This window comes from Episyrphus balteatus, chromosome 3 (genome assembly GCF_945859705.1).
Source record: "Episyrphus balteatus chromosome 3, idEpiBalt1.1, whole genome shotgun sequence".
Taxonomy (NCBI): Eukaryota; Metazoa; Arthropoda; class Insecta; order Diptera; family Syrphidae; genus Episyrphus; species Episyrphus balteatus.
Window position 1 is genome coordinate 29904952 of NC_079136.1, and position 27468 is coordinate 29932419.

At 28.1% G+C, this 27468-nt stretch overlaps 1 protein-coding gene across 2 annotated transcripts; it reads right to left on the minus strand.

The window, feature by feature from the left end:
• Window positions 1-253: 253 nt before the first annotated feature.
• Window positions 254-27211, minus strand: LOC129915427 (protein obstructor-E). 2 transcript variants are annotated; one of them, XM_055994955.1, is made up of 5 exons: window positions 26925-27211; window positions 8274-8483; window positions 6734-6922; window positions 6437-6647; window positions 254-385 (listed from the first exon to the last, which is right to left on the minus strand). In XM_055994955.1, exons 1-5 carry the CDS (start codon window positions 26965-26967, stop codon window positions 331-333), a joined length of 708 nt encoding a protein of 235 aa, XP_055850930.1. In that variant the 5' UTR covers window positions 26968-27211; the 3' UTR covers window positions 254-330. The 2 variants fall into 2 exon arrangements, with proteins under 2 accessions (XP_055850930.1, XP_055850929.1); XM_055994954.1 differs by lacking the exon at window positions 254-385 and adding an exon at window positions 5204-6007 and having other exon boundaries at window positions 26925-27198.
• Between the last annotated feature and the right edge of the window lie 257 nt (window positions 27212-27468).

Here is a 27468-nt window from a genome sequence, read left to right on the forward strand (position 1 = left end):
AACTTTTCCAAATATTTTAATCATTTTTTTTTTATTCTATAAGAAGACTTGACTTTTACTATTTACAATGCAGTTAATTTGTGTAGTAGACATTTGTTGTGTTTTCTTCTTTCAATCGCAAACAGTTAGCAATAAATATTTGTGTTTAAATTAAAACGAAACAAAAATTAATTTTTTCAGCATCCATAAAATTTTGTCCACGATTTAAATTATTATTTTGTTTTTCATTCAGTCTTAAATGTCTACTGTCATCATCGTTGTTTTTTTTTTTTTTTTACTCATACAGCTACAGGTTGAGGGGAACATTTTTTTAAAAAACAAACTGCATCCTTAATATCCTATTTTTTTCAAAGCCTTCAGATCAACATCACCATAGTAATCCACACTAGAAATTTGAAAAAAAAAAGAAAATGTTATTTGTTGTGATCGATTTCGTTAAAAAAAAGAAGTTTTCTAGCTCATCAAATGAATAAAGTTATGGAACAAAAGCTAAATTTTAATCATTTTTAAGACTGCAACTTGTACATTTTTTCCTTACTAAAATTACCATAATTCTCTTTTTAAGAAGTATATATTTAAGACTGCTCCTTTTTCTTACTTCATATAAGCTTAAGTATTTCCAAACGAAAAATGTCGGAATTCTCTAAAAGAAACCACTTTTTCTCCTTATAAATTTCACTGAAAAAGTCTAAAAACTAAATTTACCATAAGTTTGAAACTCGTCCGAAAAAGTAAATCTTGCAAAAGTAACTTTTGAAGCTCATGTGAATAAAGTTGATAATTAGATCCTATTATTAATCATTTTAAAAACTGAATACATACTTCCTGGTAATGCCATCATATATTGCATTCTAATTAAAATGACGAGACGAAACTCTATCCATAATATAGTTTAATCCCTTTGTGTTGTTGCTTCGTATCAAACAGTCCCTTTAAATCGTGTTCTTAACAACATGAATGGATGACATTTTAGATCCTTTTATATTTCATTCAAAATACCACAAAAGTGCATTGTCAGTAAAATATAAAGTTTTAATTGGACATTTTTGTTGGTTTTGCTTTGGAACTTATTTGTTTAACAAAGCAAACTGAAGAGAATTTGGACACAGATTAAAGATACAAAAAAGCTAGTATGTCAATTATCAAGAATGGGAACGTTGTTATACAATATTTTGAGTATGTTTAACACATATTGAGAGTAATTTCGTATATTAATAACTGATTCAAAAGTTTAACTGTGCTAAAATTGTGGAATTAAAATGTATTTGATTTTGAAGTCTATAATGATATATGTATTAAGAAGCTTTTAACACCTTTATTTCACAATTTGGAAACATAATTAAAAAATATTTTTTTTAGAATGGTTCTCTTATCACAACAACCGCTTCTAACATTTCCTTTTTGTGACCGAAATGTGCAAATATTATGCGTTAATTAAAAAAAAACATTGTAGGTATATATTTTTTTGAGACACTTTTGAAACGCTAGCCTTTTTCTCGAAAAAAAGGCTAGCACCTAATAACGCTTTCTTTTAGTTCAGGTCTTTAGAGTTTACTATATCGCCACCCCTTATATGGCTTCCATTCCAAAGAAAGTGGTTAGTAACATATACAGTATATTAGACTGATTAAAAATCGACTACCTTTCAAGCAAGAAAACTGAGTTCAGAAAAGACACTCCGACTTCCGACCGAGAAAAACGGGGTTGCACTCACACGCTTGCAACTTTTTGTGTGTGAACACAAAGTCGAAGGAGAAATCGTGGTGAAAAAACCAATACATATAAAACCGGCTGCGCGGTGATTATGATTTAAATACTAATTTGAGCCGCCTTCGGACCCGTTTCGTAGTCGAAGTTGGACTCGTTTGCTTGAAGGGTAGGTATAATTATTGTTATTTTATGAAAAAATCGTCAATTTTTGTTTCTAAAAATAGGTATATCAAAAACATTTTTGGAACATACAAATTTCAGGAACTGCCGCACGACAGTTGTTATTCAACTTTAAAATATAATATGATGATGTATAATATTTTTTAGTTTATTTCCGATGTTTTGACTTAGTTAAACATTAAAAAAAAATTTGTCAAATTTTTCAATAAATTCAAATAAAAAAAATTGAATTTGGGGCATTTCATGAAAAATGGTAATTTTTACTTGCTCTATAGGGCAAGTATTGGTTTCGTGTCAAAAAAAAATTCGAGGTTTTAATCAAAACTAACATTACGATGATGGGAAGTTCGAAAAAGTGGTTTTCATTATGACGTCCGTCGGTGCGTCTGTGCGTCGTCAAAAAAAGCCTAAACGGGTGGACGGATTTTCTTGAAAATTGGTACAGATGATTTTTTCGTAATTTCCAAGGTTGTTTTTGTTTTGTTTTTTAATATATCGCTTAGAACATATACCTCCCATACAAAGTGTTCGAAGTATTGCAATTTTCTCGAAAACGGCTCTAACGATTTTGATTAAATTTGACCCACGTAATACTGTACGTAAATCTAACAAAACTGCATTTTTAGTTTTTGTCAAAAAATACGTATAGTTAAAATATGATATTAAAATTTTTTTTAAATCGCTGATGTCGGCTCTTCCCGTGCATCGTAAATGAGCTATTGCAATTTTCTCGAAAACTACTCAAACGATTTTGATTAAATTTTACACACGTATGTTGTACATAAATCTAGCATAATTGCATTTTTAGTTTTTTTTTTTTTCAAAAAATACGGATAATGGAAATATGATATTAACATTTTTTTAAATCGCTGATGTCGACTCTTCCCGTACATCGTGATTGAGTTATTACAACTTTCTAGAAAACGGCTCTAACGATTAAGATTAAATTTAACATACATAATGCTGTAAGTGATTTTAATATAATTGCATTTTTGTTTTTCTCAAAAAATACAGGTAACGGAAATATGGCGTAAGAAATTATAAAAAAATAATTACATATTTTTGCATTTCTTATGAAATTCCTTAAAAAATCAAATTATAACTAATTCAAAACATTTTTCCAAAAAAAGCTTTGACATAAAAGGTACTTTTATCATAAGAGCAAGTACGTGCGACGCCAGTCGTGCATTTTATTTATTTAAAGGAAACAAAATTACAGACGGGAATGCAATGCAATGTAAAAGTTCTTTTGAGGCAGATAACTATTTGTCAAGACTTAAAAAGTGTTTGCGAACTTAACTCACAAATTGATACTTAGTCAGCCAAAGTTTTCATCAATTTTTAACTAAGAATAAAAGCTTTTACTTTGTTGATTTAATGTCGTTTACGATACGCAACATATCTATTTGATGTATAATAACTATATTATTTGTTAAACTGAGAGATGTGGACGCTTCATCACATAGAAGGGACTATCTAAAATTATTTCTAATTCGGTCTTAAAACTGTTAAGTGGCCCATAGACACCACACTTGTGTGCACACTTGTGTCGGTGTGCGGAAATGTGTGATGTGTGTGGGCTGGATTGGACACCAATTTTCGGTGTGAGACACGGAGCGAGTAAAATCAAAAGATTTTGATTTTTTGTGTGTCGGTGTCTCAATCGGTGTGATGTCTATTAGGATGCGCGCACACAATTACTATATGTTGTTGCATCTAAATTGTTGTTGAGTGCGAAGCATTGGAGGTTTTTTACAATAAAATGCTTATTCGTGTTTGCGAATACTGCTGAGTTTTCCTCTTTGAGATCTCTTGTGTGTACAATTTGGTGTGGCGTGTGTAGCGAAATGCAACACCGTTTTCAGTACACCGGTGTGCACACAAGTGTGGTGTCTATGGGCCGCTTTACGGCACTCTATTCAAAGATAAACAAAAATCATCTACGTTACGATGGAACGCCCCATTTATTGAAAAATTCTTATACGATAGTATTAGGAATTTTATAGTTAAGAAAAATCACTCACAATCGCTGTTCGTTATACCGATTAACATCAACAAAAAATTTTACATTTACTTGTCTCCTAAAGTGTAGCAAAATATTCACAACATATAGGACTGTGGCATTCAATTTTTACTTTATAACTCAAAATACTATTTTATGTCTCATAAAGGTTGATTTTCGAAATTAAAGTTGAAAAGTGGTTAAATAAAACCTCCTAACCAAATATTCATTGCTTGATTATGTTCCTTTCCAAAATCGTTTAATCTTCAAATCTGAAATGTTTCCAGTTCATTTGTCAAGTATGTCAAAGTTCAATTGATAGTGGTGTTTATGTCATTAATATTTAACTTCTGGGATGTTATTGCACAAAGTATTTTTTTTGTTTCAAAAAGTTATAAAAAAACTCTTATCAGTACCTCAAAGTATTGTGGTGCTTGAATTTATGTTGTATCAAATTGTGTTTTTTTTTTATAAATGGCAAAGAGTCTTCAATAATTCTTTCAAAATATCAGTACCGTGCATTTTATTTTAAGTGCGATTATGGTTTATCATAACATAAGCAATATCATAACTTTTGATTTTTGTCAGCTAGACTTTATTTTATCTCAATATTTTTTTATTTTCTTAAGAAATTGTTAAATTATTAGGCAAGAATGCTTGAGAAAAATTTCAAAACAAATTAAAAGGACTTTTTTAATAATTTAATAATTGAGGACATGTTGTTTAAATACCTTATTAGAGTAAAGTAATATTGAATTTTTTAATTTAAATTTTTTAAGCTAACAAGTAAGAACAAATAAATGAAAGAAGAAGGAAGAAGAATGTATTTAAATAGCAATCAACTTAAGAAAAAAAAAGTGAAAGAAAAGCTAAGAAAATGTAGCTTATTGATGCAGCTCTAAAATATTGTTCTTAGTAAACAATTTACTTTAGCTTAGTGCTAACTTTTTTCTAAATGTTCCTAAAAATCTATTCATACATACAGGTAATATACAAACATACAGCATATTAATCACTCAAAATAATAAACAATTATAAAGTTTTTTTTAGTAGGTACAAATTGTTTTTGGTTAAGAACAGCATTAAAACACTTTTGATTAGGTTGTTGGTTAAAACTAAAGTTTAGGTACAAAATGGTCAGAAGTAAAAGTAAAGTTTCGTATGCAGTCAAAGTTGTAAGTTTTGTAAGTTTAAAGAAAAAAAATAAAAGATTTAAATTTTTTTTAATATTTTCTTTTCTTTTTCTTTAATTCAGAAAAAAATCGATTTACATTTTTTTTGTTTTACAAAAAAAAATCTTACATTTTATCGGTATCTATTTTTATTTTGTGGCTCAACGATTTTAATTGTTGTTTTTTTTTTTTGTAATCTCATTTTTTAAAACCTTATGTTAAACCGATAATTTTAACATAACGTTAATCTTCTCTCTTGGTCTTCTAAATCAGTTAACAAAAAAATTAAACTGATTTACATCTTCGTGTTTCTAATAGCAGTCTCTCATTTTATAAGAATTTATATAAAATTAAAATTTACATTCTTAATTTTTATAAGAAACATGATTTGTTTGTTTGTTTTTTTGTTTTGTTTTGTTTTTTGATTTTTTTTTTATGTTTAACTTAACAATTTGGTGTCAATTTGTTGTTTCCTTATTTGACACCATCCTAGCCTGCTTTGTTATTTTAAATTTTGATTTTACTTAACAATAATATTTGATTCGAATAAGACTTATTTCTTTTTCTTAATTTAAGGCAAAAACAAATTAGAAAAAAATAAAATAAAAACAAAACAAAAATTAAAATAAAATTATAACAAAATAAAAAAAAATAATTAAATAAAATTAAAATGGATAAAAAATTAAAACAAAAAAAAAAAAATAATTACAAACAAAATTAAAATGAAGGATTCATGTTTTTATCTCTGTGGATTTTTTTTTTTGTTTTTTAGTATTTTTTGTTTAAATTATATTGTTAAAGTTGAAACACTCTCATTTACGCTTCCTTGGCAGGAGTGGCTTTTACTTTGGGTGCTTTGTTACGTGCTTCGGGTGTATGAAGTCCAGCTAAGAGTTCACTTTTACGAATGCTCTTCAAATCCAAGTCACCGTAGTAGTCTTCACTGTAATTTTTAGAATGGATGGTATTGGTTTTTGTTTATGCTTCGAATTGGGATTTCTAATTTGTTTTTTTTTTTTTTCTTATTTCGATATGAGACTGAGTTTGTTTTTTTTTGTATTTTGATTTGAATGTGCATCGATTTTAACAGGCATTTAAACTAATTTATCTACCTAGCGCCAGATTTTAATCTGATTTTTTTGTATAAGCAAGAAAGCTTGCAAATAAGCAATTATGTTATTAGCATAGAGGCATGGTTTATATAGATAGAGAGAGAGTTAAACAGAGCTAGAGTTAAAAATATTCTTAAAAAAGCCATATCACCACAAAGTTTTATGTATCTATTTTTTTTTCTAGCGTGCAACATAAAAGATGTTTTTTTTTTGAATGATGAATATAATAAATAAGGGATTTTTTGTTTTTCTAAACTTACCATCCGGGAACATCTTCGGGATCTTCACAGTTTCCGGTACCTTCACCATCACCAATTTTGAAGACTGTACCAATTGGGCAACCATATTCACGGGCAACACCATCTAAACAGATGTAGTATTTACGGCAATCCTCTGGATGGGCATGACGAGAGAAGGAGCCTGAGTTTGAGATTTCACCAGCAGCAGGGCAAGAGAATCCATTGGCAACTTCTGTTTAATTTAAAATTAAATGTTTTTAAGTTAGTATTAAAGAGAGATTTTGAGGGGAAAGAGGAAGGGGAGTAAAAAAAACAAACCTTCATTTCTGCATTCTGGTACTTGATCAGCCCACATGCACACACGAGAATCACGATCGTAAGCAAGACCGGGAGAACATTGGTATCTTGAGGGTTCACCGTTCCAACAGTTCCAGAAGACATCACATTTTTGTTCATCGGGGAAGATACCGTACAATCGGGAACAGTGAGGAGAGGAAATTGGTGGTTCTAGAAGAAAATGAAAAATTGTTTGATTAGTCAAAGAGTCACATAATTTTTAACCAAATTTTGTACAAAAAGAATTTTGTCAGGAGTAATTTTCAGTCCAGAAATGTATTACAAAATTCTGATGATGCTATATTTTTAACAGATTTTGTAAATAATTTGTACAAAGTTTTATATATAAGAACAAATTTTTAAATATTCTGTTCAGAAATTTTAACGTTCTTAACATTCTGATGTGAACTTTTAATATTATTTAAAAATTTGTTGAATATTTTTTACAAAGTTAGAATATTTTTTCAAAACATTGAGTATTTTGTCAACGAATTTAAACATTGAATGAATGTTCTGAATATTTTGATCAGAAATTTAACTGATTTTTAGAGATTTGTTAAATATTTGGAAATTTTTTTTTTTTTTTTTTTTTATAATTTAACTATATTTTATAATTTCGAATATTCGCTCAAAATTTTGTATATTCTGTCCAGAATTTGAATATTTTGTGTATTTATAAATTAAATACAAATATTTGAATATTTTGTTGGAGTTTTGAATATTTTGTCTAGAAAAAAAAGAGAATTTGTAAAATTTTACAAATTTTGAATATTCGCTCAGAATTTTGAATATTCTGTCCCGGAATTTGAATATTCTGAATATTTCGATCACAATAGTTCTTACAGATTTGTTCAATATTTTGTACAAAATTCTATAATAATCTCAGAATTTTGAACATTCTTTCCATAAATTTGACTATTTTGAATATTCTGATAACAATTTCAAATATTTAATGATTTTTATAAAATTTTGGGTACAAAGTTTGAAAATTTCTGAATAATTTTAAACATTTTGCTCAGAAATTTAAATTTTGAGTAGTCTATCTGCAAATTCAATTATCCTGACAAGAATTTCGTTTTTTTTAGTACAATTATTGAGTAAAAAAATTTTGTCAGTATAAGTATTGATATTCTTCACAGAATTTATATTTTTTTATCCAAAATTAAGAGTATTTAGATGATTATGTACAATTTATTTTTAAGATATTTGTACCTTTTATTAACATAACCATAAGTACAATGTACAGAATTTTCAATACTGTGTACACATTCAGGAATATTTAGTATAATTTTAAAGTTTTCGGAAACTCAATTCGAACTTTTCAATATTTTTGTAATTTTGTTTTTTGTTATTTTTTAGAGGATCTTGAGTGCTTTGTACAGATTTATTACATCATGTACAGAATTTGAAGTACTTTGTACAAAATAATTGTTCATATTTTTGAATGTTTTTTTAATTTTTTTTTTAACGTTGGATTCAGTCAAGAAGTTTTTTAAGCGAACAACTTTTCAATTCAACTTACCCAATTGTGAACGATCGCCGCAATCAACATTGTGCAAATAGTCACAGTTCTCAGCCAAGAATTTCTCATCGGTAGCATCAAAAGCCAAACCATTACCGCAGGTCTTTAATTCAGCAACACTATTATCACACTTCCAGTATTTGTCGCAGGATTTTTCGTGTGGATAAAATCCAAAATCATCAGGACATTTAAATGAATCTTGGGCCAAAGCTATAAATAAAACAAAAAAAAAATATATATAAATCATTAAAAAATATGAATTAATTGATTTTTATCACTTTTCAATATCTTGTCAAATCAATATCATCATCGACATCATTTTTGTTTGAAATTATTATTATCGGTCCAATGAAAACACAGACGATTCACATCAAAATATTTTATAGAAAACCCATCTCGCGTATAGAAAATTATAACATTTCTCTCTGTTTTGTGTGGTTTTTATACCAAAAATATATTTATTAATTGTTTCATCGCTAGCACCACAATAATGTGGGAATTCCTAAAATTCATATCAACACACACACACATACACACAGGATATACTATCCTTTTTGATTGTTCACAATGCTTGTGCATAGATTAGAAATTTTCCACAGTTATGCTATGTGTGATGACAAATTCATACACTCAAATGCATTCAAACAAAGGATCCTCCTTTATAATAATTATTGTGTTCAGGACAACGAATATAACCAGAGGGGTTATGTTATACTCCTATAACACGTACATATAACAACTCACAGTTATAAAAGCTATAACTATTATTGAAAACGCACTGAACTGATAACCATTTCGTACATACCACATTAAGCGCGAAAAACTCCATTATAATGAACTATTAAAATATTTGCCTACACAAAGTATCTGATTTCCGGTTATCTCTATATCTATAAAGTATATAGTACTCATATGGAACATGCATGACAAACATATCTAAAATTCTATTCAAATGTTTCGATACTCGTATTGAATTTAGGCTTTTGTTCGATCCTAAATTAGAACAACTCATGAACTTTGAACTGCATTTCGACACACGAGCGAGTGGTTTGTAGAAATTTGTATATGTTTGTGTACTGTATACTTATCACAGATTACGTAAAATGTGCTTTGTGCTGATGGTCAATGCAATTTTGGTGTGTCCTTGTTTATAAAAGTTTCAGCTTATAAAGAGCACAAGAGTCATACATAATTGCCACATATAACAACTCAAAACCTATCTATTATTATGAGAGATCCAATCGGCTATATATATTATAGCGTGGCGTGGAAATTTTAATTAAATTCTTTTTAAATAAGTAGTATTTTGTACTAAATTTTCAATGTTTGTATGTACTTAATGAGTAACATGTTGGTTGTTTATAATTTTGTGTAGAAAATGTATATCATTTAACAAAGTGAATAGGTTTTAAAACATGGAATTTGAGGAATATTATGATGCTAGACAGTTCCCACAATATCATAATGATAAGAGCGTGATGTTTAATGTTGAACATAATTTGAGGGTATTGTTAAGTGGTTGGTAAAATATTTTAAAATATCGATATCGATACTTCAAGTTGAAAGTTATTTTATATGTAAAATACTGGACCTGTGATTTTTCACTGAGTTGTTAATGAAATAATTCAAAAATGAATAAACTGTATCTATACGGTATTGAATTGTAATAGAATTCAAAGTTTTTCGTTGATGATTGTTGTGCTTAAGTTCAATTTTGTATTTTTTCTCAAGAACATCATATTTTTACAAAAAAAGAAACAAAAAATCCCCATTAACCTAACCTTTCAAAGCGCAACACAAAATAACAAAAAAAAAAAAAATAAAAATCTCATAATTAAAGAATTTATTAAAAAAGATTAAAAAATTAAATTGCTTTCACTCTATCTTGTATCAGTGTTCACCTTCGCATTAATAAAGCACATTTTTTGTTGTTGTTGTATTGCTGTTACTTGCTTGCTCTCTGTTACAAAAAAATCCTTACATCATGGGAAGGTTGTTAAGGTATAAGGTAAAGTAAGGTACCTTGATATACATTCAATATACATATATACAACGAATACCCTTGATGATCATTATCTCAAATTACATGCCACAAATACCATACAGCAGTTGTTGCAAGAAAAAAAAAAAAAAACAATTTATCTGCTATGATTTACATCAAGTTGAAAAAAATGAAGAAGAAGAAGAAAAAAAAAATTGTATCGCTTTTCATCGTGTGATAATTTTTGCATAATTCAAGGTACATTCTACAAATTAAGATGAGTTTAACAACCACATCGGACAAAAGATTGAACACCAACTATACACACCATCATCATCGTACCACATAGTGTCAGGCATCATCAGCAAACAGCAATATGGTGAAGATTTATTTTTATTTTTTTTATATAAATTTCAATGATGCAAACCAGAGAGTGCAAAGTGTATTTGTGTAGACGTGTGTGTGGTAAAGAAAAAGAAGAAACCAGATACAAAATGTATCTCAAGGTGGACATGTGGATGATGAGAAAAAAAAAATAAAAAAAAAAATGACTTTTTTATTTAACGACGAGTTGTTGTTTTTTTTTTTTTTCATGCAACACGTTATTGCATCCTGTATTTCCTCCATTCACAAGAGTGAAAGCTCCCACATGAACTGTCATACAAAACTAGATTAAAAAGTCCTTGGTATATAAAAAAAAGTTACAAAGTTGATGAAAACCTCGCATTCACTTTACTATACCTACGCATACAATTTGTATCTTTTTTGTTTCTATGAAAGCAAAAACTAAAGAAATACAAAAACATCCAGTTTCATTAAAATAACACAAAATTTTAGTTTTTTGTATCCTGCCTGGATGACCTTTTCCAAACCAGCCGTTTCAATAATAATTGTAGCTTACAATTCCGGTTTTTTTTTTTTTAACCCGATCTGTGTACAACAGAATAAAATAAAAAATAGAAAAAAAATCTATTATTAATGTTCAACACAAGAAAATAAATAAATTTAAAATTGCTTTACTCAAAAAAAGGATTTTTTTCTTGTTGTTGTTTTCAAACAAATTGTTGTTGCTCAGTGAATTGAAGTTCACCGGATGGGTAAACAAAAAAATACTTTGAACTGCAACCGCCAATTTGTGTTGTATCTTTATATGCGGATTTGGACTGTTGATGAGCTGGCTCTAGCCACGACTAGAACTCGGCGAGATAATAAAATGAACATCATCGACGCGTGTATGTGGATGACGTGGTAGTGAGTGGAGTTAGTTGAAACAAAATAACTACATATATTTTGTACACATATCAGAAAAACAAGGACTACCCCATCAATGCCAAATATACTATAAAATGCCCATCATTGCCATGTATATTGTATAGAGCCTCAACTTAAACTTCAACCCCAAACCCTAATTTGAATCTGAATTGCATTTTGTGTATACGTATGCAGAATCTAATTGCATAACCGCACTGATTGATGGAGATGTAGATTTCGTTTTTTTGTATGCCAAAAATCTAATATATAGACATACAACATGGCATTTAAACCCCCTTGTTCCAGTATAGTACACCATCAAACTCGTCATATGTACTGTACAATGTACATATCAAAGTTAGATAGTTTGGGGAATTTTTTGATTTTCATTGCTTAAATACCTCCTAGGAGCAATTGAGAGTAGTAGTTGTATAGTATAGTAACAAGGCAACAATGTTTTTTAAAGGGGGACATCATATACACACATACAGTACAAAAAAAAAAAATTACTAAAAAAAGACTTGTCCTGCTGATAGGTACCTTATAACATTCAAATGCTCATATACCCCAACCCCCTAAACTACAATTTGGTATTTTAATTAAACATTTCACAGAGCGCACTTTGTGGCACCATTTTGTGGTCTTTGGAATGCGGATACCACCAATATGCAGTCAGCAGTAGCAACTGCACTATAACATATATTTAAAATGTATTAGAAAATTTATAATATAATGTCCCCCGGGGGCGGGAATGTGTAACAAATCTGATAAATTTTGCAATGGTCTTCAATCAATGAACATTTTTTATGGACACCGCACATAACATTTAGTTATGTGTGTAGGTAAAAATAGCTGGCATGTGTAGGTAAAAATAGCTGATCCCATAGCCGTCAGGAAGGACGATATATACAGGAAATGTTGCACTTGAGTGAGTTTTTAGATTGGAGGGAAGTTTTTTGAGTTAAGTTAATTGTAAAAGTGAGACAAATCAAATTTGGTCCATATGATCTGCTTACGAGTTCCAAAAATTTTCATAATTGAAGAACTCAAAATTTGAACGTTTTGAGAAATTTTTAAATTTCATGAACGGAGTTCAATTTTTAAAGTCAAAAAGGTTCTATTTAACGGTTATATTGATTGTGGGACCAAAAAATGTCAATCATAGGTAGGTTTAGTTAGATCCGAAAAAAATATTAGTATGTAGCATTTATGGGCATAGCTTTAGCAGAAGAGCAATAATTTTTCTTCAAATCTGACCATTTCTGAGATATTGCCACTAGAAAATGGCCATATAGAAAAATAACCTTCAACCTTCTCAAGAAGATCTTGACAAATAGCAAAAACTGGTTTTATAAAGGTACTTGTGGAGTACTTTTGAGTACTTTTGCATCAGTTCTTTTTATGTTAGACTAATCTTTAGAAGAATGATTTCTGGTAAGTTGTTCATTATTTTGTAGAGAATAATAAGACTAGCAGTTTTTAGCATTCAAAAATTTCTAATCTTAGACATAACTTGAAGGTACTGTACAGTGTACAATTACTTAACATACTGTTCATTGAAATTACCTTGAACCTAAATAACCAGTCACTTGATGAAGTACTTGAACAATATTAGTAATTGCTATATTTGAAATTCTATATACCATGGCAGTGAAAAGGTCTATATCAGTACAAAGTACTGTACCTTTAAGGACACAGTCAAAATAAAATTTAGATTTCTAATTTTTTTTTGCTTTAAAATTTGAATTTTTACAAAAATATGGGAGAAAAACTAAAAAGATTTTATATTTAAAAATTGACTCAGGTAAACATAAAATTCCATTAAAAACCTTCCTTTTTGTACTATTTTTTTCTGTGAAAATGAAATTCACACTAACTCAAAAAGAGTTAAACAAAGTGTTGTCGCGCTTAAAATTAACTTTCCTCCCACTTACTAACAAAACATTCCCAAAAAAACCATCTATCAACTGCAATCTAAAATCGTCACGTTGACTGTCACTTCATTGCCACCACAAATGTTTATTTTCCACTTAAACAAATCACAAAGCAATTTTACAGCTATTTTGTTTTTATTTTTGGCTGCAACAAAAAAAAAAAACCTCAAACGTCAACGACCACAATTCTATATTTATCCAATTCAGGAGTGTCAATATGTAAAAAAAAAAAAAATAAAAGTTAAACTAAATTGCACTCAATACCATTCATTCATATAAATACAATGCAATTCAAACGGCATTTAGTTTGTAATATGTTATATTCCAAGTACCTATTTCTCTGTAATAATGATATACCTTTTACCTTTTTTTGGTTTAGTGTAGTTGTGTAGGGGGATAAAATTAAATGCCTGGCATTTTTCAAATGATACAAACACTCCCTTTTATTTGAACTTATTTGACTATGTGTGAATTCAAATGTCAAATAAAATTATAACCTTTTCAAAATTGAAAATAGTGACACTATGATATAAAAAAATAGTGTTTATAATTGATTTTTAAACACACACATATAAGTTGTATTTTTGATTGTCGTCTGTCGTTGTTTTATGATGAAAATTGTTTAATTTTTAATGACAAAAAATTTCAAAAAAAAAAAAAAAACTACTGTCTATCATGAAAAATTTATGTGTGTGTGCACATATTAATTAATAATTTAAATTGAATAAAATATAGACATTGAAAATAGAGTTTCACATGTCCTGGTGTCAAATAAATGATGCATAACTTTTTTGATTTAATATATTTATTTTTTCTCTTTTGATAGATTTTTTTTATATATATTTTTTTCAATTGAAATATCAACTAACTTAATTATGTTTTATTCAAAAGCATTCAAACTGACAGACATGAAACATAATTATGGTCACAAAATTGTATTGAAAATGGTTAAATTATTAATTTTAAATGGATTGCTAGTGTGCGTCGCAAAAAAAAAATTGTGACATTCACTTGACAGCAAAAATTGATAAATCTCCACAACATGTACATTTTTTTTTTAAATTTAATTTTCTGAATTTAAAGGTAAACAACTTCAACTTTTACTTGTTTTTTCTTTAATTGCAAGTTGTTATTAAGAGACATTTTCCCGCCATCAGGAATTCTTTCTCAAGAAAAGGTCAAATGTGATGCTGATGAAAGAAAATAAAAATAATCAACAAAAACCGGCAACACATTGATGACAACATTACCTATATTGCATAACAAACAAACTATACCGGCAGTATAAAAACCTCTTAATGAAATTTGGTTATAATCAATATTACCAAATCAGTCAGAGTGTGTGTGTGAAATTTCAACAATTTATTACGTCATATATATACGAATTAGCCTCTGGTATCAGCCAAATTGGGTTTGACGCATATTTCTGGGTTAGTGAGCCAAGTTAACCAGTTTTTGTTTTGATGTGATTTTTTTTTATTTTGGGAACTCATCTTTGCTGGTTATCGTGTTGGTATCGTATTTCAATACTTCCATCAGTCAGGTACTAAAAAAAATTAACTCAACACCCGCCCCTGGGGGTATTTTGTATTGATTTTATTCAATTTGATTGGAATTTTTTTTGTGTGGTTTTTTTCTTCTGATTATGTAATATGACCAAAACAAAGCAAAAAAAAAAAAAACCGGTAACGCTACTAAACTGATGGTGGTGGAGTATATAACCAAGTAGTTTCTGCGGTACATTTCTTTTGAGAGCTCTGTTTTACTTTCAATTTCTGTTTTTGTTGAATTTTGTATTAGTTTTAATACAAAAAAAGCAGAAAAAGAACAAAATTTTCAATTAAAATAAGAAAAAAAAAGCATTACAAAAGCAAAAAAGTGAATTTATTAAAGCGACCCATGTCCCAAAAAATAAATACAAAAACTAAAGGCTGACAAATCAAACTGCTGTGGTTTTTTTAGTTTACATCAGTTTGAGAGAGTTAATTCCAGTACAGGGAGTATAGAGGAATGCTATATAGATTGGACGGAAATGGTAGCGCCCAGACACACCTTGTTTTTTTTCATCAGCTAAAAGTTTGATTGGATTGTGGTACTACAACCTACCACACTCCTAAGTTTGCTTTGAAGTCAACACCAACCAACAATTTTCAAGCTTTATTGCTTAGTTTGTTTAAACAAAGTTATAAGAGTTATAACCGTATTTTTTTTTCTATTTACTATTATTTTTTTTTTGTATTTGTTTTTGTTGTTACAACTTTTTTTTTTTTTTGTAATATTATACCAAAACTACTCTGATGCTTTGGAATGCATCTACTATACTCTCATGGAACATGCAGTCAATGAATGAAATGGAAGGAGGGTGCATGTAAAAGAAACTTTCATTTTTCATGACAACAGCCTCCAGGCGAGGAATTGAGATTATAAAATGGTGCTGCGGTATGACAGTAGACGTTATTATTCAATATACATTTGCGTAAGTTGGAGGCCTTGTTTGTTTGGGTTGTTGTTTATTTTTTTTTTTTCATTGTCAGTTTGGGATCAGTAGTTTATTATTATTTTATTTTTTTCGTATTAAGATTTATGTAATATGAGGAGTTGGTAGTGGCCTTTGTAATTTAAGTGAGATGTTTTTTTTTTGTATTATTGACATTGAAGTTGAAAGTGGATGCACGCACATATCAGTTGAGACTTTTCATGATAAACTGCACTCCAAGGGCAGTTTGATTTACATTTTTGCACTAAAAAGTTTCATACTTTGATCTTTTAACAGAACTATGAAAAAAGTACGTATACGCCATAGAACACATTAATTTTTTTTTGATAATAACATCAATTATTCTTCCGCAGTATTTAAGAGACAATGAATTTATAATATTAAAAAAGTATTAAAGTTAAATATTAAAAAAAAGTACGTATACGCCATAGAACACATTTGATTTTCGTTATTGAATGAAAAATGTTTTTTTTGCTATGAGTCGTTTGATCATTAATTTCTTCGATTAAAATTTAGCAGAAAATTCGATCAAATTACATGTGATTTTTAAAAAAATTTGCTTGTACGTGTTTATCATTATCATACTGATTTATTTGATTCATAATACAAGTGGACATATTAACAGATGGAAGTTTCCTATTGGGCGCCATTTTGGTGATTTTAAAGAGTAGGGTGGAAGCGTTTAGTGTTTATGTTTGCAATTTTTTTTTAACTTGACATACTCACACGGCATTCCGAAGTGGATAGAAAAGCTAGAAAAATTGATTTTTAGTTCACATTGGGCGCCATTTTTCTTTTTACAACATAAAACACGGAAAAATATGCCATTATATGCATAAAATGAACCTAAATCTATATTTTCAAAAATGAAATCCTACAAATATCATTAAATTTTATGACTTCTTTAAATAAAATGATAAAATTATTTCAAAGGATTTCAATATATTTATAAGTCTTAATTATATTGAACAATTTTCCCTTATTCATCGTAGAAACTACTTTTCATTTAAAATATATTCTTGTCTACATATATCAGTCAATTTTTATAGTTTCACACAAAAGCCAATCTTCAACATACCTACACAATCTACACACACATATAAATATTTTTTTTTTATTCGATTTAAAAGAAGGAAATAAAAATTCTCCTTCATCGCACAGACGACATATTACATAAAACCCTTCAATATGGATATTGTGCAGTTTTCAGTCTTTAAATTACATATCCTTTCATTTCATTTCATTTAATTTTCAATCAATAAAAAAACTAATAAAAAATTGACAAAAAAAAGAGGATAAAAAATTGTACTAGAAGAAGAACAAAAAAAAAAAAAAAATACATTCAAAAGACTACGCAACACATTGACATGCTCCACCTTTCGCATAATATTGTGTTATAGTTTGAAGTAGCAGCAACAACATAACTGTAGCTCGATGAAGTAAGAAATGGAATCCAAATTGAATTCCATCATCATCCTCATCATCAACATCGTTCGTTGTGTGTCGTTCATCGAATAAGGTACATGACGAGTGGTACTGGATACCATAGTTGAAATAGTCAACCATCTCAAAAGAGAGTATCTTGATAACTACATGTGTTCATCAAATTGTATATAGATATAAACATATGTAAGTGTATAGATGTATATTTATTTGTTTACATTTTACTTTCATTTTTTGCAATAGAATTGTGTGTGGATGGATTTTTTTACATATAAAAAAAAAGGAAAAAAAAAAAATCTTTAAAAAAATTGAAAAAAAAGGAAGTACCATCATCTTTGTTTAATATAACAGATGGGCCAAAGCAATCAATTTTCAACTATACACATTGATGATGACGACGACAACGACTAAAACGACGACGACGACGAAGATGATGATGATGGAAATGTTGAAAACGGATTTCAATGAAGCAGTATTGCTTCAATTGATAAATATTGAAGCGTGTACTCTCTCTTCTATATGCTTATATAAAAATGTATCTTTTCTGTCTATAAATCGATATACATACGTCTCTCTCTGTGTCATAGTATACTACTTCATTTCTATTTGTTGTAGCATGAAATTTAAACGAAGGAGCATTATTTGCGGATGCATTGAATAATAGCGCTTCTCTATGAAGTGTCATGTGGGACCTATAAAATTCTTTTATAATATAAAAAAAAAAAATAATAATAAATTTCGAACCTCCTATATCCTTGTTTGCATACAAAACAACTATTTTTTTTTATTAGATTCTCTCGTCTCTGTATTGTGTAATGCACTTTAAATGCCTTTTAAAATGAAATTTATATGATATTTGTTGGCAAAGAAATATTGATATCAAGGAATTTTTGAAATAACTGGCCTTGACCCAAGTTAAAAATCAATTTTGTTTTGATTTATGATGGAATAGATATTTTAAATATTTATTTTGTTAAAAAAATTACGCACAACAATTTTAATATTTTTTTTTTTACTTTTTGAAAGTTGTTAAATATCTTAGAACAGACTTTTAAAATAAAAAAGAATATCCAAGAGACCAATAAAAGTGGCGCCCAACGCTTCTTTGTTTTTTTTTTTTTTGTTTATAAAGTAAAAGTAATTTTCTCTTTATTTTAAAAGTTTTTTTTAGAAACCCATGATTTCAAAAAAAAAATCAATATACAAAATATAAAAACTAAGATAACTGGCGCCAAACATGAAACACCGTTTTCTATTTCTAGCAGAATCAGTATATTTTTATACTTTTTTAAAAATTATTTAATTTTAGCTCAATCCTCTTAAACAAAATGAAAATCAATTATATATTACAAGTAGGAAATTTTGTTAGCTAAAATGTCTTAATTGGCGCCCAACGCTTCTATCATTATTTATTTTTAAGTTCATTTCTTCCTTTTTGGATAGTTAAATGTAAAGGTTTTGAGGAAAAAAAAATTATTATAATACAAAAGACCATTTTTAACAACGATATTTAAAAAAAATGGCGCCCAACGTGTTTCTAATTGTTAAAAGCAGTTGCGTTATTCAATTTTAATATTGTTGGAAGTCGACGGACCTCAACTTACTGATTTCGAATAAAAAGAAAAATTCAAATAGAAAGATCAAGAATTTTTTTTAAGATTCTCTTAATTGGCATTTTTCACTTTTACTTTTTACATTTTTATTAGATGACTCAATTGTTTACCATGAATGACTACATTTTTAATGACTAATATTTGTAATATTTTTTTGTTTATGATTTTGAATAATTCTATATACCAACAATTAACCAAAAACTTGTTTACTAAATAGTGTTATTATAATTCAAAAGCTTTTAATTGCCCATAGAAACAATATTATTAAATGGACCTCATGAGTAATAAGAACAAGTTGATTTGCATAAAATCAAACAAGTTTTTATAATTCATAAGAACAATTTTGCAATAAACTAAAAAGAGCTGAATAAAGTTGAACTACATTTTTGTGTTAGAATTTATAGAACCGGAAGTTACTTGAATTGTTTGACCAAAACTTGTTTCCATATTTAAAATACTTGTATTTAATTCCAGTCATATCACAAGAGGAGAATGTACTGATATTTTTTTTGTAGTTTTTTTTTGCATATGAATAAATATCTCAGGGATTTTAGAGAATTTTGCTTATGTCACATTTATTTAGATTGCAAAAAAGTTGATCCATTTATTAAAGGTCATTGTAAAAGGCTATTTCATTGAAAATTCATATGGAATTTTTAATACCTTCACAAATTGAGATAGTTGCAAGGATCCATATGAGACTTATAGTGAATATTTGTGTGAAGGTTTTTTATCATTTGAGCTACAACCTTTAACTTAAAAAAAATGTATGATTAATTTTACTCAATGTTAGAAACAAATCAATGGCCCCAAATGCGAACCCGTGTTGAAGTGATTTGGAAATCCGTTAGCTGAAATGCCTCCCAATTTTTAAGAGAAATGACAGATTCCTGACCAGAGAAAAACTTCGGGCACCGAAAAATGGGCCATGTTATCACAGAAATACATGGTTCATTAACAAGTTTTATTCAAAAATGTATAGGAATCAGTAAGCTAAAGTCTATTTTGGTATAAATCCAATTTAACAGAGTTATATATTAAGAAAAATCGGAATTCAACCTTATTTGAAAACAAAAACCAAAAAACAAAAATGGCGCCCAATGCGAGATTAAAAACTTAATAATTTTGTTAGCTCTGTTTCCAATTATTTGGTCCTTAATATCACTTTTGAGTAATGTTAAAAAATTTCTGTAGAAAAGCAAACGAGATAATAATGGTTTTGAAAAAAACAAAGGCGGAGAGTAAAAAACTGTAGTTTGATTGTTTTTTTTAATCTAACCTCGAAAAATATAAAACTTAACATTTCATGAAAAATGGCACCCAACATTTAAAAAAATTATTTCCTTGAAAAAAAAAAAAAAAAAAAACACAAACAAATATTTTATTTAAAATTTTTGAAGTGTAAAAATAGGTACTCCCCCACACACAATTCATAAAAAAATCTTTTTCATTGAAAATCTCCTTAAAAAAAAATACTGTATATAAACCAAGAACTCAATTAAAATATCTACCTCTCCAACACACTTATTAAAAAAAAAAAAAAAACAAACAGAAACAAAAAATACTATATAAAATAACTGTTAACAAGAACTTGAATATTACAAAAGAATCTGCAACGTTGAATTACCTACAAGCGGATAAACATTTGCAGATACACATTCATTTAGTTTTATATTTTTTTGTTTGTGTTTTTATTTTCGCAGTAGCACAGTTTGGTTTTTTTTTTGTAAATTTTTTTTTTACACTTAATAATAATGTTGAATGCAAAAAGCTGTGTGTAATATTTCACGCATCAAAAAAAGAAGAAATAAAAAAAAAAAAAAAAATATGTACAAATAAATGGGAGATAAAATAAAGAGAAAATGTTGTTACACGCCCTAGCGCTCATTGCATTTCAATTAAAAGCGAAAGTAATTACTGTTCACGCTATATACTCGTACACACCTACAAAAGCATAGAGTATTTTCTGATCTCTGTAGATTTTTTTTTTAGTTTTTATTTTTTTGTTTGTGTGTAAAAAGCATCGTTGGATGCGTTTTTACTTGCAATATAGGTATGGAAGTTTAAAGACATGGTAAGTGGTTTTTAAAATTTAAATATTTTTAAGTCATCTGGCGCCCAACATAAGCTTTAACATTTTTTGTTGAATTAAGTTCAGAGAAACCTCTCCTGACTCTGTTTTAAATAAGACAAGTAATCGTTTAGAACAAACTTACTTAGCAAATAAATAGTTTGAAAATGGCTCCCAATGTGGAACTCTAGATTCATACAATCATTTTAAACACTAAAAGGCTTAAGTCCAAACTAATCTTACGATCAAAGCGAACGATTCATTTAGCTCAGAATATAATTGTTTGAAAATGTCGTTTGACTTAAAGTTCTCAAATATTTTCAAGTACAATATTTAAAAAAAATGGCGCCCAACATGAAAACTTGAAGAATTTCAACACATATCACATCAAAATTTGTTCTTGAGTTTCAACTAGTCTTAAAAAAAGCTCTGTCTTCGAGAAGAAATAATTAATTGCAACAAAAAGGAATCATTTAAAGATTAATTTGTTTGAAAGTGGCGCCCAACGTAAAAGTTCAACGTAGACAAATTCACTTTCCTGAGCTATACCTTAAAAAAAAAAAACACATTAAATAACCAAATAGGACATATTTAGTGGTAAGCATGTTATTAAAATGGCGCCCAACGTAGAAGTTGAGAAAATCTTTGGAACACATTTCATTAAAAAAGCTGTTGTAGCCTAAAAATATCTTAAATACAAATCAATTGGCTCATAAAGATTTACATTTAAAGACAAATTTGTCAAAAAATGGCGCCCAACGCGGGACACCAGAAAAAAACCCAATAAACATTTAAAAAAAGGAGCTTTTTCATTCCAAAATGGTTTGAATTTCAAAAAGAGTTTAAAATAGCATTCAAAAAATGTCATTATCTATTTTATTTGTATAGAGTAAATACTTGCGACAAAGATGCACACTTTATTTGTTTTATTTTTTTATTTATGATTGTGTATCTTTCACTATGTCCATGTAATACAATTTTTTTTTCTTCTCGCCTAGTAATCACTATTCATGAATTACGGAAATGAGTTTTAAACATAAATTTAACAAAAAAAAAAAGAGATTCAAGTTAATGCATTATAATTATTTATTTTCGCTCATGTGGAATGCCACAGTCAAGTTCATTAATGTTGTAATATAATAACAATACAAATAATAATAATTAGTGAAGTTGTTATATATATATGTATATATGTGATTAGCGTGTTATTGTGTGACTTTTACCACTCATCGAAGTGCACAACAACCAAACCAACAGCAAAAAAAAAAAAAAAAACAAACAGAAATCATTGAACTTGCAATATAACATTTGATCGAACAAAAATACACGCTCTTTTATACACAAAAAGTATATTGAACTATGCGGTAAGACAAGATTGATGGATTTTTATTTAGATCAAGCTTAAACATTGTTGATTTTTTCTTTTTATTTGAATAAAAAAAAAAAAAAAACAAAAAAAAAACAGATCGATCGCAAAATTCATATGAAAGTAAAAGTGATGCTCTAAACTAATGATAGAGACTGAGTTAGACTAAAAGCTATACAACTTGTGTGTGTCTATCTCGTTTAATGCACGTTGCAAGTTGGGCTTTCTTTTTTTGTTTTGTTTTATGATGATGATGAAGGTTTTGTATGTTGAAATGTTTAATGTTGGCTTGTGCTGAAATTGAAGGTTTATCGATAAATCACGACTTGTGAGGGAGATGTTAAAAACAAGATACAATATTTTATAAGCTTCAATGGATCTTCCTTTCTGATGAGAGATTGTCTTGTTTAAAAATAAAGAAATAAAAATAAAATTTAAAAATACAAAACATACTTAAAGTAAATCCCTATTTTTATCACGACTTATATGTCTCTGTTTTTATGCAAGAGATGTAAGAAGAAAGATAAAAAGTCTGGTGACAGTGATGAATTATCAAATAAGTATTTCAGGAAATTGACTGCAATACAGTTTTTTTTTTCTTTTTTCTTTTTATATTTTTTTTAAAATGGGGTAAAAAGCCTTTTGTGGGAGTGTGCACGTGCAATGCATTGCATACCTTTCACTCTAGATTAAGATAACTTTGTATTCAGATAGTGTGATGTGAAATTAAAATAAAATTTACGTGCGCAGACACCACCGACAAATTTGACTGATTGAGATCAGTTAGTTAATAATACGTAATAGACTGGAATTTTCTCAAGATTTGAAAACAATTTTATGCATGAGGAGAAGTATTTTTTTAGGAATTTTTTGTTAAAGGGTAAATGAACTGTATGAATTTTTGTTTGTTTAGTATACAGTAGCGAAATTTAGAGGAAAAATGAAATAGAATTTGATCTTATAACACTAGAAGGTGAAGATCAATTTTTTAAAGATTGAAATTCGATACTGAATTTTGAAAAAGTTTAAGATAAAGGTTCTCAAACACCAACTTTTCAAATTAGACTGGTATGGAGAATCTCAAAATCAAAGCTGAAAACTGGGATATAATAAGAGCCCCCTTAAAATACCAAATAATTTTGAAACATACTTAGAGAAAGTCACAAGTTCAGGTGACTGAAAACATAAATTCTGCAAAAATGGCGCCCAACGTGGGACCTCACCATGCTAAATGCCATTTAGTATTTAACTTTAAAGAAACCAATCAAGTTCGTTTTTGATAAGTGTGAAAACTGGAAATAGTAGTTCTCAAAAAAGTACTTGAACTATTATACAGTCAAAACATAAATCTGGGTATCAATAACAACTCACATGGTCCATTCTTAGAACTGGTACTACCTTTTAAAAATAAAACTCAAGAATTTTCAATGGCAAGGTCAAGGACATATTTTTGTATAGTTCTCAACATTTTATATTGATACAAATTGATTCAACGTCAGTGCCAAAAGGCATTACCTACACAAAAACAACAATTCAAGACTTTCGAAAACTTATCATACAGTCGATATAATCATTTCAGGGCTTTCAAGGCTGTCAAGGCTTTTATTTATTTATCCGCGTAGAAGGAGAAAACTGTCTATGCTGCATTTTATGTCAACTTTTATCAATTTGGTTCAGTTGTTGTAATTTTAAATATAATGTAAAAAGTTAAATAAATAGTTGTTCGAAAATGAAAATAAATTTCAAGGTTCTACACAAACAAGCAGAAAAAAAAGAATAATTAAACTGTATTTGTTTACAACTTATGTAAGTTACAATACAGTTAATGAAGCAAAATAAGTTTAGATTTTCTGGAGTGGAAAACTAAAATTTAGTACTGTTTTAGTACAGATTAGACTAAAAAAATCATAAACACAATTTTTCTAGAATGAGAAAAACAACATAAATGTATGTACAATCTTATAAAAGAGTATGAATAAAAATTTAGTTAAGAATGAATTTAGTACTAAATTTAGAACTGTTTTAGTACGAATTAGACCTAAAGCAGTCATATTTAACATTTTTTAGATGAAGAAAAATAATATAATACAGGTCAATGTAAAAGATGAAATAATAACTGACTAGGAAGAAGACTAGAAAGCAAAATAGAAAGAACTAAAGAAGGAAAATTCTTCTGCAAAAAAAGAACTCGGGCTTTTTGATAGACAAAATATTTAAAAGAATAAGAATGTACCATAAGTTTAGTACATATTGAAGAACTTTAACGAAAAACACTATTTTATATTTTTGAAATGAAATGGAATTATTTCAATGAGTATAGTTAAGTATACCTAAAGGAATTTTTTGTACAAGTTAGAAAAAATTGATAAGTCTACTAGACCAGAAATTTGAAAGAACCAAATCAAAAGAGTTCTCACTAGAAAAAAATTACATTTTTTAAGGTTTCATACATAACTCAACACATAGGTTCGTATTGAACCCCATAAAAAAGATGTTAAAAGTGGCGCCCAACATGGGCATCTACACTTCACAAAGAGTAATGTTTTAATCTAAAAAATTGAAAACATAACTAGATGTACCTAACCATTAGAACTATAAATCAAAAGCATTGCAATAAAATAAAAGAAATGAAAAAGATTTATAAAAGAATTTCTCTTTTCTTGTTACCTACTGAACCGAAATATTTAAAAACATATCACAATATTTTTCAAAATTTCACAAAATTCTGAGCGAAGAAATTATAATTATTCTTCATTAGAAACTTCATACATAGAATTTTGAGTTAGTGCAATATTAGTTTAGTGAATTCAGTTCAAATAGATTTGGTTAGAAAAAAAGTTGTATAATGCTAACCAGGCATTATACAACTATACTACTCATCGGAACTGACACGTGGCCAAGACCGCGTAATCTCTTGCAGGCCAGATTAATATATGAATTACCTAATTGCTTAGTTTTTTGAGATTTGTCTAGAACACTTTGAGTATATAGAGCAATTTCATATTAAGCATGTTATATGTATTAATATCGAAACATTATTTCTTATTTCACTGATTCGGTAACTTTCTTGAATTCACAACTTTACAACAGCTCATTTACATACATGTTAAACATATTTCCAAATGATGAATTTGTAATTTTTTTTAACTTTGATAAAAAATACATCTAATTATTACGTCAAAACACATTCTTTTTGTGTTTAACCTTATAATGTTCTTCTAACTGATCAAAAGATTCTTCTAGAAAGTGCAATTCACCACTATCGATACAAAATTGAACCATGCATCATAGCATATATGTCTGCTATTGGCTGCATATAATCAACATTTATTGGTCCATTAACCTATCGATACAGATTCAAATGCAGATTTCACAATCACTTTCTATATACAAAAATAACATTGCCATTTGCTTGAGATACATAAAAACACGTCCTCGAAAATGCAAAAAAAATATATCTCTTAACAAACGTCTAGTACTGGTGCAAGCCAAAGTTACAATTTACGTTACAAACGTAGCAAAATACAAACTGGTACAGACAAATAAAATTTGCATATTTTATTTTATTTTTACGCAAGAAATGAACTTTTTGCCATTTTTTTTCAATCTTGATTGATACTATAACGTACACACAAACACAAAGATAAAAATCTTGAGATTTTAATTTTTGTTACAACAATGTATTGTCTCTATGTTAAAATCTTGATAATATTATATCTATTCAATTTATGTTAACATTTTTTTTATGTAAAATAATTGAAAATTTCTTCAAGTTTTTTAGTTTTTTTTTTAAATAAAATTTTCAAAGCTGTGAAGTTTTGACTGAAATTAAGAGTTTTCAATGAGTAACTTTAAATTGTTAAAAACAAACAAAAAGTTAAAACTAAAATTTGTATTAAAGTAATTTTAATAAATTAAAAACAATTTTAAAAAAATCGCAAATTTGAATTAAAATGCTGTGTTGGCAACACTTGAACTAAAAAAAACTAGCAGGAATTTCATCCATTTCGCAAATAGCACAATAATATTTCTGGAAAGTTCTATTGCTTGGAATAATGTTCAATTACACTTTATTGAATATTTCAGCTTTTAAAAATACATATCCTTGAAAATATGATTGCCACTTGTTGAATATTAAAGCAATATTCTTGGTTACAAAAGCAAAAGAGTTTTTTGATTCAAATTCGAAGAAAAATTTTTTCTAGATACTTCTAAGGAGTTTTCGAAATATTTCAAAATTACTCCAATTGAACACTATCACATATTTTTTTTTTTTTTTTTCATTTTAATTTGTTCCATACAGTTCGAGAATGTTCACTGATTTCATGTTCACATTAAATTTCATTTATTTTTTTTATATTGATTTCACTTATTCCAGTCATATATAAGTAGTTTATTCCTTTTCAAGGATAATCCCATAAATTTTTTGTCGATGATGATGATACTGATGACACTTTTATTAGTTTTTTTTTTTTGGTCTGAGAAAAATACATACCGGCTCCAAAGAGGGCAACAAAAACAATCATACACTTGTTCATTTTTAAAGTTTTTTTTTGAAATTTAAAAATTTCTTCAAAAACAAAAATTATTTCAAATTAAAAAAAAAATAAAGAGATAAAAAAAGGCTCTTTCGACTACAAAACGTATAAACCGACTGTGTGTGGTTGGAGGTCTTACATTCGCTTTTTATACCAGGCCAAGAGGTGTAAAACTGTGTTATGTGCCTCAAAAATTTTGCCGTTTTATTTTCAGTAATTTTTTCGTTGTAGTTGTTGTTGTATATTTTTTCCTACTTCTTGAAATCTTTGTGGCGGGGGTAGACCAACTATAATATAACCAACAACTAAAAAAACAACTACGACAACAACGACGACGACGATAACGATGACGACGACAAAGACCACTATTTTTATAAAAATGTTGGTAGTTGGTTTGGTACGTGTTTAGTATTTTTTTTTTTTTTTATTTTCTTCTTTTCTGTCTGTCTCTCAATAAAGTAGGTATATGTTGAGTGTATCTTTCAGATACACCTCTCTCTT

Coding starts and splice junctions, on each gene's coding strand:
- LOC129915427 (XM_055994954.1), bottom strand. CDS start 26,967: ATGAACAAGTGTATGATTGTTTTTGTTGCCCTCTTTGGAGCCG. Junction 8,484..26,924: donor TGTTGCCCTCTTTGGAGCCG/GTATGTATTTTT, acceptor TTTTATTTATAG/CTTTGGCCCAAGATTCATTT. Junction 6,923..8,273: donor CGGCGATCGTTCACAATTGG/GTAAGTTGAATT, acceptor ATTTTCTTCTAG/AACCACCAATTTCCTCTCCT.